At 49.5% G+C, this 16,226-nt stretch overlaps 1 protein-coding gene across 2 annotated transcripts in view; it reads right to left on the bottom strand.

The window, feature by feature from the left end:
- kif1aa (kinesin family member 1Aa) overlaps positions 1 to 16,226 on the bottom strand; it is a 511,950-nt gene that overhangs the window by 308,882 nt on the left and 186,842 nt on the right. For both annotated transcript variants that reach the window (XM_070882200.1, XM_070882201.1), the window contains exons 4-5: positions 10,776 to 10,841; positions 8,547 to 8,725 (exon numbers count right to left, since the gene is read on the bottom strand). In XM_070882200.1, the coding sequence (XP_070738301.1) occupies positions 8,547 to 8,725; positions 10,776 to 10,841 (245 nt within the window). The remainder of the gene's footprint in view (positions 1 to 8,546; positions 8,726 to 10,775; positions 10,842 to 16,226) is intronic.

Genomic DNA, 16,226 nt, shown 5'->3' with positions numbered 1-16,226 from the left:
CTATAGTCAGTCTGACATCGCAATAGTCAGTGATAGGGGCAATAGTCAGTGATAGGGGCAATAGTCAGTGACAGGGGGCAATAGTCAGTCACAGAGGCAATAGTCAGTGACAGGGGGAAATAGTCAGTGACGAAGGGAAATAGTCAGTGATAGGGGGCAATACTCAGTGACAGCGGGCAATACTCAGTGACATGGGGCAATAGTCAGTGACAGGGGCAATAGTCAGTGACCGGGGCAATAGTCAGTGATGGTGGCAATAGTCAGTGACAGGGGGCAATATTCTGTGACATGGGGCAATAGTCAGTGACAGGGGCAATAGTCAGTGAAAGGGGGCAATAGTCAGTGATAGGGGCAATAGTCAGTGACAGGGGGCAATAGTCAGTGACAGGCGGCAATAATCATTGACATGGGCAATACTCAGTGACATGGGGCAATAGTCAGTGACAGGGGCAATAGTCAGTGACCGGGGCAATAGTCAGTGATGGTGGCAATAGTCAGTGACAGGGGGCAATATTCTGTGACATGGGGCAATAGTCAGTGACAGGAGCAATAGTCAGTGAAAGGGGGCAATAGTCAGTGAAAGGGGGCAATAGTCAGTGACAAGGCACACGTCAGTGACAAGGGGCAATAGTTAGTGACAGGGGGCAATAGTCAGTGACAGGGGGCAATAGTCAGTGATAGGGCAATAGTCAGTGATAAGGCAATAGTCAGTGACAGGGGCAATAGTCAGTGACAGGGCAATCGTCAGTGAAATGGAGCAATGGTCAGTGACACGGCAATTGTCAGTGAAAGGGCAATAGTCTGTGAAAGGGCAATAGTCAGTGACGGGGCAATAGTCAGTGACAGGGGCAATAGTCAGTCACAGGGGCAATAGTCAGTGACAGGGGGAAATAGTCAGTGACGTTGGCAATAGTCATTAACATGGCAATAGTCAGTGACAGAGGGCATTAGTCAGTGAAAGGGGGCAATAGTCAATGAAAGGCGGCAATAGTCAGTGACACGGCAATAGTCAGTGACACGGCAATAGTCAGTGACAGGGGCAATAGTCAGTGACAGGGGCAATAGTCAGTGACACGGGAATAGTCAGTGATCGGGCAATAGTCAGTGACAGGGCAATAGTCAGTGACAGGGCAATCGTCAGTGACAGGGCAAAAGTCAGTCTGACAGGGCAATAGTCAGTGACAGGGGGCAATAGTCAGTGACAGGGGGCAATAATCAGTGACAGAACAATTGTCAGTGACAGGGCCAATAGTCAGTGACAGGGCAATAGTCAGTGAAAGGAGGCTATAGTCAGTGAAAGGGGGCAATAGTCAGTGAAAGGGCAATAGTCAGTGAAAGGGGGCAATAGTCAGTGACGGTGGCCATAGTCAGTGACAGGGGGCAATAGTCAGTGACAGGGGGTAATAATCAGTGACAGAACAATTGTCAGTGACAGGGCAATAGTCAGTAAAAGGGGGCAATAGTCAGTGAAAGGGCAATAGTCAGTGACAGTTGCAATAGTCAGTGACAGGGCACTAGTCAGTGACAAGGCACTCGTCAGTGACAAGGGGCAATAGTTAGTGACAGAGGGCAATAGTCAGTGACAGGGGGCAATAGTCAGTGATAGGGCAATAGTCAGTGATAAGGCAATAGTCAGTGACAGGGGCAATAGTCAGTGACAGGGGCAATAGTCAGTGACAGGGCAATAGTCAGTGAAAGGGGGCAATAGTCAGTGACAGGCAATAGTCAGTGACAGTTGCAATAGTCAGTGACAGGGCACTAGTCAGTGACAAGGCACTCGTCAGTGACAAGGGGCAATAGTTAGTGACAGAGGGCAATAGTCAGTGACAGGGGGCAATAGTCAGTGATAGGGCAATAGTCAGTGATAAGGCAATAGTCAGTGACAGGGGCAATAGTCAGTGACAGGGGCAATAGTCAGTGACAGGGCAATAGTCGGTGAAAGGGGGCAATAGTCAGTGACACGGCAATAGTCAGTGACACGGCAATAGTCAGTGACAGGGGCAATAGTCAGTGACAGGGGCAATAGTCAGTGACACGGGAATAGTCAGTGATCGGGCAATAGTCAGTGACAGGGCAATAGTCAGTGACAGGGCAATCGTCAGTGACAGGGCAAAAGTCAGTCTGACAGGTCAATAGTCAGTGACAGGGGGCAATAGTCAGTGACAGGGGGCAATAATCAGTGACAGAACAATTGTCAGTGACAGGGCCAATAGTCAGTGACAGGGCAATAGTCAGTGAAAGGAGGCTATAGTCAGTGAAAGGGGGCAATAGTCAGTGAAAGGGCAATAGTCAGTGAAAGGGGGCAATAGTCAGTGACGGTGGCCATAGTCAGTGACAGGGGCAATAGTCAGTGACGGGGGGCAATAGTCAGTGACAGGGGGCAATAGTCAGTGACAGGGGGTAATAATCAGTGACAGAACAATTGTCAGTGACAGGGCAATAGTCAGTAAAAGGGGGCAATAGTCAGTGACAGGCAATAGTCAGTGACAGTTGCAATAGTCAGTGACAGGGCACTAGTCAGTGACAAGGCACTCGTCAGTGACAAGGGGCAATAGTTAGTGACAGAGGGCAATAGTCAGTGACAGGGGGCAATAGTCAGTGATAGGGCAATAGTCAGTGATAAGGCAATAGTCAGTGACAGGGGCAATAGTCAGTGACAGGGGCAATAGTCAGTGACAGGGCAATAGTCAGTGAAAGGGGGCAATAGTCAGTGACACGGCAAGAGTCAGTGAAAGGGCAATAGTCAGTGACGGGGGCAATAGTCAGTGATGGGGGGCAATAGTCAGTGATGGGGGGCAATAGTCAGTGACAGGGCAATAGTCAGTGACAGGGGCAATAATCAGTGACAGGACAATTGTCAGTGACAGGGCAATAGTCAGTGAAAGGGGGCAATAGTCAGTGAAAGGCGGCAATAGTCAGTGAAAGGCGGCAATAATCAGTGACACGGCAATAGTCAGTGACAGGAGCAATAGTCAGTGACAGGGCAATAGTCAGTGACAGGGGGCAATAGTCAGTGACAGGAGCAATAGTCAGTGACAGGACAATAGTCAGTGACAGGTGGCAATCGTCAGTGACAGGGCAATAGTCATTCTGACAGGGCAATAGTCAGTCTGACAGGGCAATAGTCAGTGACAGGGGGCAATAGTCAGTGACAGGGGGCAATAGTCAGTGACAGGGGGCAATAGTCAGTGACAGGGGGCAATAGTCAGTGACAGAGCAATCGTCAGTGATAGGGGGCAATAGTCAGTGACACGGGGCAATAGTCAGTGACAGGGGGCAATAGTCAGTGACAGAGCAATCGTCAGAGACAGGGGCAATAGTCAGTGACAGGGGGCAATAGTCAGTGACAGGGGCAATTGTCAGTGACAGGGCCAATAGTCAGTGACAGGGCAATAGTCAGTGAAAGGAGGCTATAGTCAGTGAAAGGGGGCAATAGTCAGTGAAAGGGCAATAGTCAGTGAAAGGGGGCAATAGTCAGTGACGGTGGCCATAGTCAGTGACAGGGGCAATAGTCAGTGACGGGGGGCAATAGTCAGTGACAGGGGGCAATAGTCAGTGACAGGGGGTAATAATCAGTGACAGAACAATTGTCAGTGACAGGGCAATAGTCAGTAAAAGGGGGCAATAGTCAGTGACAGGCAATAGTCAGTGACAGTTGCAATAGTCAGTGACAGGGCACTAGTCAGTGACAAGGCACTCGTCAGTGACAAGGGGCAATAGTTAGTGACAGAGGGCAATAGTCAGTGACAGGGGGCAATAGTCAGTGATAGGGCAATAGTCAGTGATAAGGCAATAGTCAGTGACAGGGGCAATAGTCAGTGACAGGGGCAATAGTCAGTGACAGGGCAATAGTCAGTGAAAGGGGGCAATAGTCAGTGACACGGCAAGAGTCAGTGAAAGGGCAATAGTCAGTGACGGGGGCAATAGTCAGTGATGGGGGGCAATAGTCAGTGATGGGGGGCAATAGTCAGTGACAGGGCAATAGTCAGTGACAGGGGCAATAATCAGTGACAGGACAATTGTCAGTGACAGGGCAATAGTCAGTGAAAGGGGGCAATAGTCAGTGAAAGGCGGCAATAGTCAGTGAAAGGCGGCAATAATCAGTGACACGGCAATAGTCAGTGACAGGAGCAATAGTCAGTGACAGGGCAATAGTCAGTGACAGGGGGCAATAGTCAGTGACAGGAGCAATAGTCAGTGACAGGACAATAGTCAGTGACAGGTGGCAATCGTCAGTGACAGGGCAATAGTCATTCTGACAGGGCAATAGTCAGTCTGACAGGGCAATAGTCAGTGACAGGGGGCAATAGTCAGTGACAGGGGGCAATAGTCAGTGACAGAGCAATCGTCAGTGACAGGGGGCAATAGTCAGTGACAGGGGGCAATAGTCAGTGACAGAGCAATCGTCAGTGACAGGGGCAATAGTCAGTGACAGGAGGCAATAGTCAGTGACAGGGGCAATTGTCAGTGACAGGGCCAATAGTCAGTGACAGGGCAATAGTCAGTGAAAGGAGGCAATAGTCAGTGAAAGGGGGCAATAGTCAGTGAAAGGGCAATAGTCAGTGAAAGGGGGCAATAGTCAGTGACGGTGGCCAGTCAGTGACAGGGGCAATAGTCAGTGACGGGGGGCAATAGTCAGTGACAGGAGGCAATAGTCAGTGACAGGGGCAATTGTCAGTGACAGGGCCAATAGTCAGTGACAGGGCAATAGTCAGTGAAAGGAGGCAATAGTCAGTGAAAGGGGGCAATAGTCAGTGAAAGGGCAATAGTCAGTGAAAGGGGGCAATAGTCAGTGACGGTGGCCAGTCAGTGACAGGGGCAATAGTCAGTGACGGGGGGCAATAGTGAGTGACAGAGGGAAATAGTCAGTGACAGGGGGAAATAGTCAGTGACAGGGCAATAGTCAGTGAAAGGGGGCAATGGTCAGTGAAAGGGGCAATAGTCAGTGACAGGGGGCAATAGTCAGTGACAGGGGGCAATAGTCAGTGACAGGGCCAATAGTCAGTGACAGGGCAATAGTCAGTGAAAGGGCGCAATATTCAGTGACAGGGGGCAATATTCAGTGACAGGGGACAATAGTCAGTGACAGTGGGCAATAGTCAGTGACAGGGGGCAATAGTCAGTGACAGGGGCAATAGTCAGTGACGGGGGCAATAGTCAGTGACCGAGGGCAATAGTCAGTGACCGAGAGAAATAGTCAGTGACAGGGCAATAGTCAGTGACAGGGGCAATAATCAGTGACAGGACAATCGTCAGTGACAGGGGCAATAGTCATTGACAGGGGGCAATTGTCAGTGACAGGAGCAATAGTCAGTGACAGGGGGCAATAAGGGGCAATAGTCAGTGACAGGGGCAATAGTCAGTGACAGGAGCAATAGTCAGTGACAAGGAGCAATAGTCAGTGACAGGTGCAATATTCAGTGACAGGGGCAATAGTCAGTGACAGGAGCAATAGTCAGTGACAGGGGGCAATAGTCAGTGACAGGCGGCAATAATCATTGACATGGGCAATAGTCAGTGACATGGGGCAATAGTCAGTGACACGGCAATAGTCAGTGAAAGGGCAATAGTCAGTGACAGGGCAATAGTCAGTGATAGGGGCAATAGTCAGTGACGGGGGCAATAGTCAGTGACCGGGGCAATAGTCAGTGACAGGGCACAATATTCAGTGACAGGGCGCAATATTCAGTGACAGGGGGCAATATTCAGTGACAGGGGACAATAGTCAGTGACAGTGGGCAATAGTCAGTGACAGGGGGCAATAGTCAGTGACAGGGGCAATAGTCAGTGACAGGAGCAATAGTCAGTGACAAGGAGCAATTGTCAGTGACAGGTGGCAATCGTCAGTGACAGGGCAATAGTCATTCTGACAGGGCAATAGTCAGTCTGACAGGGCAATAGTCAGTGACAGGGGGCAATAGTCAGTGACAGGGGGCAATAGTCAGTGACAGAGCAATCGTCAGTGACAGGGGGCAATAGTCAGTGACAGGGGGCAATAGTCAGTGACAGAGCAATCGTCAGTGACAGGGGCAATAGTCAGTGACAGGAGGCAATAGTCAGTGACAGGGGCAATTGTCAGTGACAGGGCCAATAGTCAGTGACAGGGCAATAGTCAGTGAAAGGAGGCAATAGTCAGTGAAAGGGGGCAATAGTCAGTGAAAGGGCAATAGTCAGTGAAAGGGGGCAATAGTCAGTGACGGTGGCCAGTCAGTGACAGGGGCAATAGTCAGTGACGGGGGGCACTAGTCAGTGACAGGAGGCAATAGTCAGTGACAGGGGCAATTGTCAGTGACAGGGCCAATAGTCAGTGACAGGGCAATAGTCAGTGAAAGGAGGCAATAGTCAGTGAAAGGGGGCAATAGTCAGTGAAAGGGCAATAGTCAGTGAAAGGGGGCAATAGTCAGTGACGGTGGCCAGTCAGTGACAGGGGCAATAGTCAGTGACGGGGGGCAATAGTGAGTGACAGAGGGAAATAGTCAGTGACAGGGGGAAATAGTCAGTGACAGGGCAATAGTCAGTGAAAGGGGGCAATGGTCAGTGAAAGGGGCAATAGTCAGTGACAGGGGGCAATAGTCAGTGACAGGGGGCAATAGTCAGTGACAGGGCCAATAGTCAGTGACAGGGCAATAGTCAGTGAAAGGGCGCAATATTCAGTGACAGGGGGCAATATTCAGTGACAGGGGACAATAGTCAGTGACAGTGGGCAATAGTCAGTGACAGGGGGCAATAGTCAGTGACAGGGGCAATAGTCAGTGACGGGGGCAATAGTCAGTGACCGAGGGCAATAGTCAGTGACCGAGAGAAATAGTCAGTGACAGGGCAATAGTCAGTGACAGGGGCAATAATCAGTGACAGGACAATCGTCAGTGACAGGGGCAATAGTCATTGACAGGGGGCAATTGTCAGTGACAGGGGGCAATTGTCAGTGACAGGAGCAATAGTCAGTGACAGGGGGCAATAAGGGGCAATAGTCAGTGACAGGGGCAATAGTCAGTGACAGGAGCAATAGTCAGTGACAAGGAGCAATAGTCAGTGACAGGTGCAATATTCAGTGACAGGGGCAATAGTCAGTGACAGGAGCAATAGTCAGTGACAGGGGGCAATAGTCAGTGACAGGCGGCAATAATCATTGACATGGGCAATAGTCAGTGACATGGGGCAATAGTCAGTGACACGGCAATAGTCAGTGAAAGGGCAATAGTCAGTGACAGGGCAATAGTCAGTGATAGGGGCAATAGTCAGTGACGGGGGCAATAGTCAGTGACCGGGGCAATAGTCAGTGACAGGGCACAATATTCAGTGACAGGGCGCAATATTCAGTGACAGGGGGCAATATTCAGTGACAGGGGACAATAGTCAGTGACAGTGGGCAATAGTCAGTGACAGGGGGCAATAGTCAGTGACAGGGGGCAATAGTCAGTGACAGGGGCAATAGTCAGTGACAGGAGCAATAGTCAGTGACAAGGAGCAATTGTCAGTGACGGGGGCAATAGTCAGTGACAGGCGGCAATAATCATTGACATGGGCAATAGTCAGTGACATGGGGCACACGTCAGTGACAAGGGGCAATAGTCAGTGAAAGGGCAATAGTCAGTGACAGGGCAATAGACAGTGATAGGGGCAATAGTCAGTGACGGGGGCAATAGTCAGTGACAGGGGGCAATAATCTTTGTCAGGGGGCAATAGTCAGTGACAGGGGGCAATAGTCACTGACAACAGAGGCAGTTAGTATTGATTAATTCAAATAAAATTCAAGAGGTTTTTTGAAGAATGTTACATTTTGGGAAACGGTACGTGAGTAATTTGAGACATGATATGTGGTAAATGTTGCAGGCTGGGGAGGAATCGCTGACTTTGACTCTATGGTTTCCAAACCTCTCCACCTTTGGGATTTTACTCTCCTCAACTATTTTTGGTAGAAACGTTAAATCAAGAGCCCCCTTATTAAAGGGACACCAGAACCGACAAACTAACAAATAAAACTTTTTAACAATAAATAGTCAAATTAAAATTTAGTTGCCGGGGTGATGATGCACTCCAGTCCCTCCGGCGTCCACCTCTCGCGGAAGGCCGCGAGCATACCGGTGGACAATGCGTGCTCCATCTCCAGGGTCACCCTGGCTCGGACGTAACTGCGAAAGAGCGGCAAGCAGTCAGGCTGAACGACCTCCTGAGCTGCCCGCTGCCTGGTTGGTTGATGGCCCCCTTGGCCATGCCCAGGAGCAGTCCTACGAGGAGGCCTTCCGACCTGCCCGCTCCCCTCCGCACAGTGTGCCCAACGGTCAGAAGTGTGGGACTGAAGTGCAACCAGAATTTGCGGGGAGCAGCCCCTTCAAATATTGGAAGAGGGGCTGCAACTTCACACATTGACATGGAACACGGACTCCTCCAGACCACAGAAATTGCAGCCTGGCTGTGTTGTAGTCTAATTGATTGCTATGATGAGGCAACAACTTCAATATCTACCAGGATGGTGGAAGGGAAACTAGGTGGACCTCAGTTTTGTTTCTTGCACCTGATGGCAGGAGATATCCGGTCCCTCTTACCTGGCCTTGTTGCCCGAGTCCATGAGGTCGGAGATGTCATTGAAGGAGGTGACGGCAAGTTTGGAGAGATCCTCAACATACGGTCCGAGGATAGGGTGCTCCCGAACACGAAGGTTCCCTTTGGTCTTCGGGTTCAGTAGGTCTCGCACGCGCTCACAGTAAATCTCCATGTAACTGACCTAGGAGATAAACACAGCGAAAAGCTCACACAACGGAACAAAACACCAGATGCATGGCAGTCAGTGTTGGCCAGTGAAACAGAACTCTCTTCTCAAAGCCCGTTCAGTGAATGTTCCCGCTAACCTGCCGGAACCAAGGGTGAACATTTGGGCAATTCCACCGTCCGTTTTCAAATGGTGTTTGCTTTAAGCTGTTGAGACTCCCCTCCCACCACCTACCTTGTTCTCCCCATCTGCCTTCTCCGCACCAAACGCCAACCATGGCCGCACTCGGACCTGAAACACCCAGCCTCCTGGGGACTGCCGGCATCAGCCAGAGCTTCAGTATTGTGGGGTGAAAGGTCAGCATATAATCTTCTTCTAACCCTGGCCTCTTGTACATCCCTCACGTTATTCGCCCTTCCATTGGTGGTCGTGCCTTCAGCTACCGAGGTCCTAAGCTCTGGAATTCCCTCCTTAAATCTCTCTGCCTCTCCACCTCTCTCTTTAAAACTTACCTCTCTGGCCAAGATTTTAGTCGCCCCCTCATAATCTCTCCTTTGTCTCAATAGAAACATAGACATAGAAAATAAGTGCAGGAGTAGGCCATTCGGCCCTTCAAGCCTGCACCGCCATTCAATGAGTTCATGGCTGAACATGCAACTTCAGTACCCCATTCCTGCTTTCTCGCCATACCCCTTGATCCCCCTAGTAGTAAGGACTTCATCTAACTCCTTTTTGAATATATTTAGTGAATTGGCCTCAACAACTTTCTGTGGTAGAGAATTCCACAGGTTCACCACTCTCTGGGTGAAGAAGTTTCTCCTCAACTCGGTCCTAAATGGCTTACCCCTTATCCTTAGACTGTGACCCCTTTGTTGAGTTTTGACTGATCTCGTCTCTGTGAAGTGACTTGGGATGTTTTTCTATGTTAAAGTTGCTATATAAATATAAGTTGTTGGTGTAGCTGTGTTCACTTAAGATGATGGATGTTCATGAAATGGAATACTCCCTTGTTCAGACACGCAGTGTTGACAGCACCCACTCAAGTATTCCCAGGTCAGGTACAGCCCCATGCATGGTAGAGCTTCCTCAACTCTAACATTAACAATGTGCGAGAAATTCTTTTACGGCATTGTCCCAAGCGGGGCAGTAAATTTTGCGCCAGCAAATGGATTGCGTCTCCAGCCACAAAATTCATCAGCTGGGCCCGGAGTGTGTGGCGGGCGCTAAGGGAGGCGTTGTACACCTCTCTCAGGGTGCTAGGCCAGCTGAGCAAGCGAAAATCCCGAGCTAAACAGCCGGCCTCGGAGCACCATAATAGAGGCCTGGGTGGAAAAAAACTGAAAAAAACACCAAAAACATTCCCAAAACAAAACTCATGCCACCACAACATAAATCGTAAAAAAAAAACCAATCACACTTACCTGAGGTGGACATTACTTATCTCACTGTAGTCACTACAGCTCGGACCGCCAGCTTCCACAGGCCTTCTCACGGGTCGGGTGGGAGCCAAAAATCGAGCCGGTGTCGCAACCAGGAGCGTTGCACACTGGCTCATCTCTTCCGGGTGGTATTGCTCCATGCCCCCTCGAAACCAGCCCCGAATGTCCTGGCAGGGCGCTGGAAGCTAGCCGCGCGCCCGGAAGTGCTTACCGCTGCCATTGCCAGGGCCGAAAATCCAGCCCCATGTGCCTCAGCACCAACCACCAAACAGCGCCCTCTATCACATCAGTGTGATATTGTTCCTACTTGCCATGCCATCCTTAGACTTGGCTGAATGACACTGTCACCTAGTGCTGGATTAGGCAGTTTTGTTTTGGGAATAGCCCAGAGCCATTTTGCAAAGGAACTCTTTCAATCAGAGACATTTTCATCCCAGTCTGAATTGGATTGATACTCGGGGCCTGAGACTGAACATCTATTTGGCACTGGCATTCCCTACGAGATTGTTTCAAAATAAATTCTAGGACTTAAGATGTGAAGTCCCAAGCTCCAATCTGCACTGTAAATAATCATAGCCATGTGTGCGCATGGGGAGCAATTTGGAAAACTCCAATCTTACACTTACCTCCACAGAGTACGCGAGGTTGGCATTTGTACTGTCGTTAATTCGGGCAAAGAGATCTTCACAGAGCTGGGGAGAGAACAAAAAGGCAATGTAAATATCCAAATATATCAGCTAGAACAACACTGAGAGACCCGCACATTAGGGACATCTCAGGGCTCAGGTGTCCTTATTATCAAAATGAACATTGTAAACCAGGTGGGCCCAATATCGCGGGATTGGCTGCAACCCTGCAGCATTCCTTCTTTTTATCTCCCACCTGGGATCATGCCCAATTCTGGAGCCCAGCCAGCAGGATGTGATTTCAATTTATTTCCTATTTGTTGGGTTTTCCAGTTCATTGCCATCCATTGAGAGAGGGATGTCCTGATACTGGGATCTGCTATACTGGCAGTCTGCACAGGACAATGTGGCTACTGGGAGATCCCAGCCTAATGCGGGGAGTGTGGGGGGGGTGGGGGTGGATTAATGCCCGGCAGACCCCTGTGCAGGACCCCCATCTCTCCATGTACTGTACAGCTGCTAATGTTTGCCTTGCTGGGGGCTATGTAAGGGGCTGTTAGGAGCTGGGCAGGAGTACGAGGCAACCCCCCAATCGCAGTGTCACTTGTCCCCGTGCTCTCCAGCCGCTCAGGCGGCTCGGGTTGGGGACTGAGCGCTGGGCTCGCCCGTCACGCCCACGGCTCGCAGTCTCACGAGAGCTTTCCTCCTGCGCGGCCCATGCCCCTCGATACTGCACTCCATAATGTTTTAAATCAGATCCCACGGTCCAATAGCTCTCAGAGAGCCGATGGTTAAGGGGAGCGGGCAGGGAAGTGGAGTTGAGGCCAGGATCGGATCAGCCATGACCACATTGAATGGCGGAGCAGGCTCGAGGTGCCGAATGGCCTACTCCTGCCCCTATTTCTTATGTTCTTATTTCCACTTCACTGGCTGCTCCTCTCTTAGTGCTGCTCCCACTCCACATTGCCGCTGCTGCTCCTGGCCCCGCAGAGAATGATGGTGCCCACTACCAACCGCAATCACCCGACTCCTGGTCCCCTTCTCTCCCGAGACCCCATTCCCTAGTCTCCATCGCTTCACCATCCCGCACCACGCCCCCCGATTTCAGAGACTCCCCTCCGAATGCTGAGACAATGCCCGATTTGAGAGCCTCCCCACCCCGATTTCAGTGATCCCACCAAATGCTGAGATCACCCCCATATCAGACCCCCTCCTGAGTGTCAGCACTCATGCTTCCTGACTTTCCAGCCACCTCCCGACTGCGCTCCACGTGGTTGCGGCGGTGGTCGGGAGATGCCACAGCGCGCGGGGGAGGGGGGGGGCGCACCACAATGAGAAAGTTAATTCAACGATCGGCATGTTAACAATCTAGAGGCGGCACCACCGGAGAGCCAGCCCCCATTTTGCGAGAGTACCGGTTATTCCAGTGCAGTTCCTGGCTTTTATGGAGTGGAGGAGTTCTTTACCCAGCGTCCATAGAGGCCAGGAAACCCCTCTATTGCTGGGATCGAGCTCGACAAGCATTCAGTCCCAGAGATAGAGGCCTTTCTCTGCCGCTATGAATGTAGGGTAAAATTGTCTCCATTACACATAATCCCATTTGTTTTCACCCATTGTCACCTCACAGGTACCCACGCGTCCAGTGATTGAAGCTGAAAACGGATTTGGTGATTTGAAGACTGTCCCTAGTTTGTAATCTGCGAGTGTCCGTGGTTTCAAGGGGCATTTTGTATCCATTATAAGTAGTAATCTCGGGATTGCTACCAGTTCCACGTGCTAGTCAGAATAGGAATCGCAGGATAGCACAGATGAATACGTGGCTTGAGCAGTGGTGCAGCAGGGAGGGATTCAAATTCCTGGGGCATTGGAACCGGTTCTGGGGGAGGTGGAACCAGTACAAACCGGACGGTCTGCACCTGGGCAGGACCAGAACCAATGTCCTAGGGGGAGTGTTTGCTAGTGCTGTTGGGGAGGAGTTAAACTAAAATGGCAGGGGGATGGGAACCAATGCAGGGAGACAAAAGCATAAGACAGAAAGGAGATGAGGAAAAGCGGAGGGCAGAGAAACCCAAGGCAAAGAACAAAAAGGGCGACTGTACAGCAAAATTCTAAAAGGACAGAGGGTGTTAAAAAAACAAGCCTGAAGGCTTTGTGTCTTAATGCAAGGAGTATCTGTAATAAGGTGGATGAATTAACTGTGCAAATAGATGTTAACAAATATGATGTGATTGGGATTACAGAGACGTGGCTCCAGGGTGATCAGGGCTGGGAACTCAACATCCAGGGATATTCAACATTCAGGAAGGATAGAATAAAAGGAAAAGGAGGTGGGGTAGCATTGCTGGTTAAGGAGGAGATTAATGCAATAGTTAGGAAGGACATTAGCTTGGATGATGTGGAATCTATATGGGTCGAGCTGCAGAACACCAAAGGGCAAAAAACGTTAGTGGGAGTTGTGTACAGACCTCTAAACAGTAGTCGTGATGTTGGGGAGGGCATCAAACAGAAAATTAGGCATGCATGCAATAAAGGTGCAGCAGTTATAATGGGTGACTTTAATATGCACATAGATTGGGCTAACCAAACTGGAAGCAATACGGTGGAGGAGGATTTCCTGGAGTGCATAAGGGATGGTTTTCTAGACCAATATGTCGAGGAACCAACTAGTGGGGAGGCCATCTGAGACATTGTGTAATGAGAGAGGATTAATTAGCAATCTCGTTGTGCGAGGCCCCTTGGGGAAGAGTGACCATAATATGGTGGAATTCTGCATTAGGATGGAGAATGAAACAGTTAATTCAGAGACCATGGTACAGAACTTAAAGAAGGCTAACTTTGAAGGTATGAGGCATGAATTGGCTAGGATAGATTGGCGAATGATACTTAAGGGGTTGACTGTGGATGGGCAATGGCAGACATATAGAGACCGCATTAATGAACTACAACAATTGTACATTCCTGTCTGGCGTAAAAATAAAAAAGGGAAGGTGGCTCAACCGTGGCTATCAAGGGAAATCAGGGACAGTATTAAAGCCAAGGAAGTGGCATACAAATTGGCCAGAAATAGCAGCGAACCCGGGGACTGGGAGAAATTTAGAACTCAGCAGAGGAGGACAAAGGGTTTGATTAGGGCAGGGAAAATGGAGTACGAGAAGAAGCTTGCAGGGAACATTAAGACGGATTGCAAAAGTTTTTATAGATATGCAAAGAGAAAAAGGTTAGTGAAGACAAACGTGGATCCCCTGCAGTCAGAATCAGGGGAAGTCATAACGGGGAACAAAGAAATGGCGGACCAATTGAACAAGTACTTTGGTTCGGTATTCAATAAGGAGGACACAAACAACGTTCCGGATATAAAAGGAGTCAGAGGGTCTAGTAAGGAGGAGGAACTGAGGGAAATCCTTATTAGTCTGGAAATTGTGTTGGGGAAATTGATGGGATTGAAGGCCGATAAATCCCCAGGGCCTGATGGACTGCATTCCAGAGTACTCAAGGAGGTGGCCTTGGAAATAGCGGATGCATTGACAGTCATTTTCCGACATTCCATTGACTCTGGATCCGTTCCTATCGAGTGGAAGGTAGCCAATGTAATCCCACTTTTTAAAAAAGGAGGGAGAGAGAAAACAGGGAATTATAGACCGGTGAGCCTGACATCGGTAGTGGGTAAAATGATGGAATCAATTATTAAGGATGTCATAGCAGCGCATTTGGAAAGAGGTGACATGATAGGTCCAAGTCAGCATGGATTTGTGAAAGGGAAATCATGCTTGACAAATCTTCTGGAATTTTTTGAGGATGTTTCCAGTTGAGTGGACAAGGGAGAACCAGTTGATGTGGTATATTTGGACTTTCAGAAGGCTTTCGACAAGGTCCCACACAAGAGATTAATGTGCAAAGTTAAAGCACATGGGATTGGGGGTAGTGTGCTGACATGGATTGAGAACTGGTTGTCAGACAGGAAGCAAAGAGTAGGAGTAAATGGGGACTTTTCAGAATGGCAGGCAGTGACTAGTGGGGTACCGCAAGGTTCTGTGCTGGAGCCCCAGCTGTTTACATTGTACATTAATGATTTAGACGAGGGGATTAAATGTAGTATCTCCAAATTTGCGGATGACACTAAGTTGGGTGGCAGTGTGAGCTGCGAGGAGGATGCTATGAGGCTGCAGAGCGACTTGGATAGGTTAGGTGAGTGGGAAAATGCATGGCAGATGAAGTATAATGTGGATAAATGTGAGGTTATCCACTTTGGTGGTAAAAACAGAGAGACAGACTATTATCCGAATGGTGACAGATTAGGAAAAGGGGAGGTGCAACGAGACCTGGGTGTCATGGTACATCAGTCATTGAAGGTTGGCATGCAGGTACAGCAGGCGGTTAAGAAAGCAAATGGCATGTTGGCCTTCATAGCGAGGGGATTTGAGTACAGGGGCAGGGAGGTGTTGCTACAATTGTACAGGGCCTTGGTGAGGCCACACCTGGAGTATTGTGTACAGTTTTGGTCTCCTAACCTGAGGAAGGACATTCTTGCTATTGAGGGAGTGCAGCGAAGGTTCACCAGACTGATTCCCGGGATGGCGGGACTGACCTATCAAGAAAGACTGGATCAACTGGGCTTGTGTTCACTGGAGTTCAGAAGAATGAGAGGGGACCTCATTGAAACGTTTAAAATTCTGATGGGTTTAGACAGGTTAGATGCAGGAAGAATGTTCCCAATTTTGGGGAAGTCCAGAACCAGGGGTCACAGTCTAAGGATAAGGGGTAAGCCATTTAGGACCGAGATGAGGAGAAACTTCTTCACCCAGAGAGTGGTGAACCTGTGGAATTCTCTACCACAGAAAGTTGTTGAGGCCAATTCACTAAATATATTCAAAAAGGAGTTAGATGAAGTCCTTACTACTAGGGGGATCAAGGGGTATGGCGAAAAAGCAGGAATGGGGTACTGAAGTTGCATGTTCAGCCATGAACTCATTGAATGACGGTGCAGGCTAGAAGGGCCGAATGGCCTACTCCTGCATCTATTTTCTATGTTTCTATGTTTCTATAATGTAAGTTATTTGGAACGGTCAATAAGTGATCATTATTTGTGGTGGGGTCCGTTTGGACAGGTTTCACTGCACATCAAATAAGTTTGTTTGGGGCAGCTTCAAGCTCCACTCCAGGAAATTGAGCACATAATCTAGGCTGATATTTCAGTGCAGTACTGAGGGAACAGAGGGAGAGAGTTGTGACTGCACACCAGCTGTACACTGCAGGGTGAGACCCTTTCCTGCCGAGCGCACCAGAAATCCAGCCGTTTATCATGGTGAACAGCTTGCTCATGCTGACTTGCTTGACCCATGGGAAAGGTTACCAACTGGGCCGCTGAGGCCAACAATCCATCATTAACTTTCTTCATTCACTGGAGGGCAGCCGATTGGCCCAAGGTCACACATGACCCCTGACCCCCCCGAC

This window comes from Pristiophorus japonicus, chromosome 6 (genome assembly GCF_044704955.1).
Source record: "Pristiophorus japonicus isolate sPriJap1 chromosome 6, sPriJap1.hap1, whole genome shotgun sequence".
NCBI classification, from domain to species: domain Eukaryota; kingdom Metazoa; phylum Chordata; class Chondrichthyes; family Pristiophoridae; genus Pristiophorus; species Pristiophorus japonicus.
This window is presented reverse-complemented; position numbering and strand designations above follow the sequence as displayed.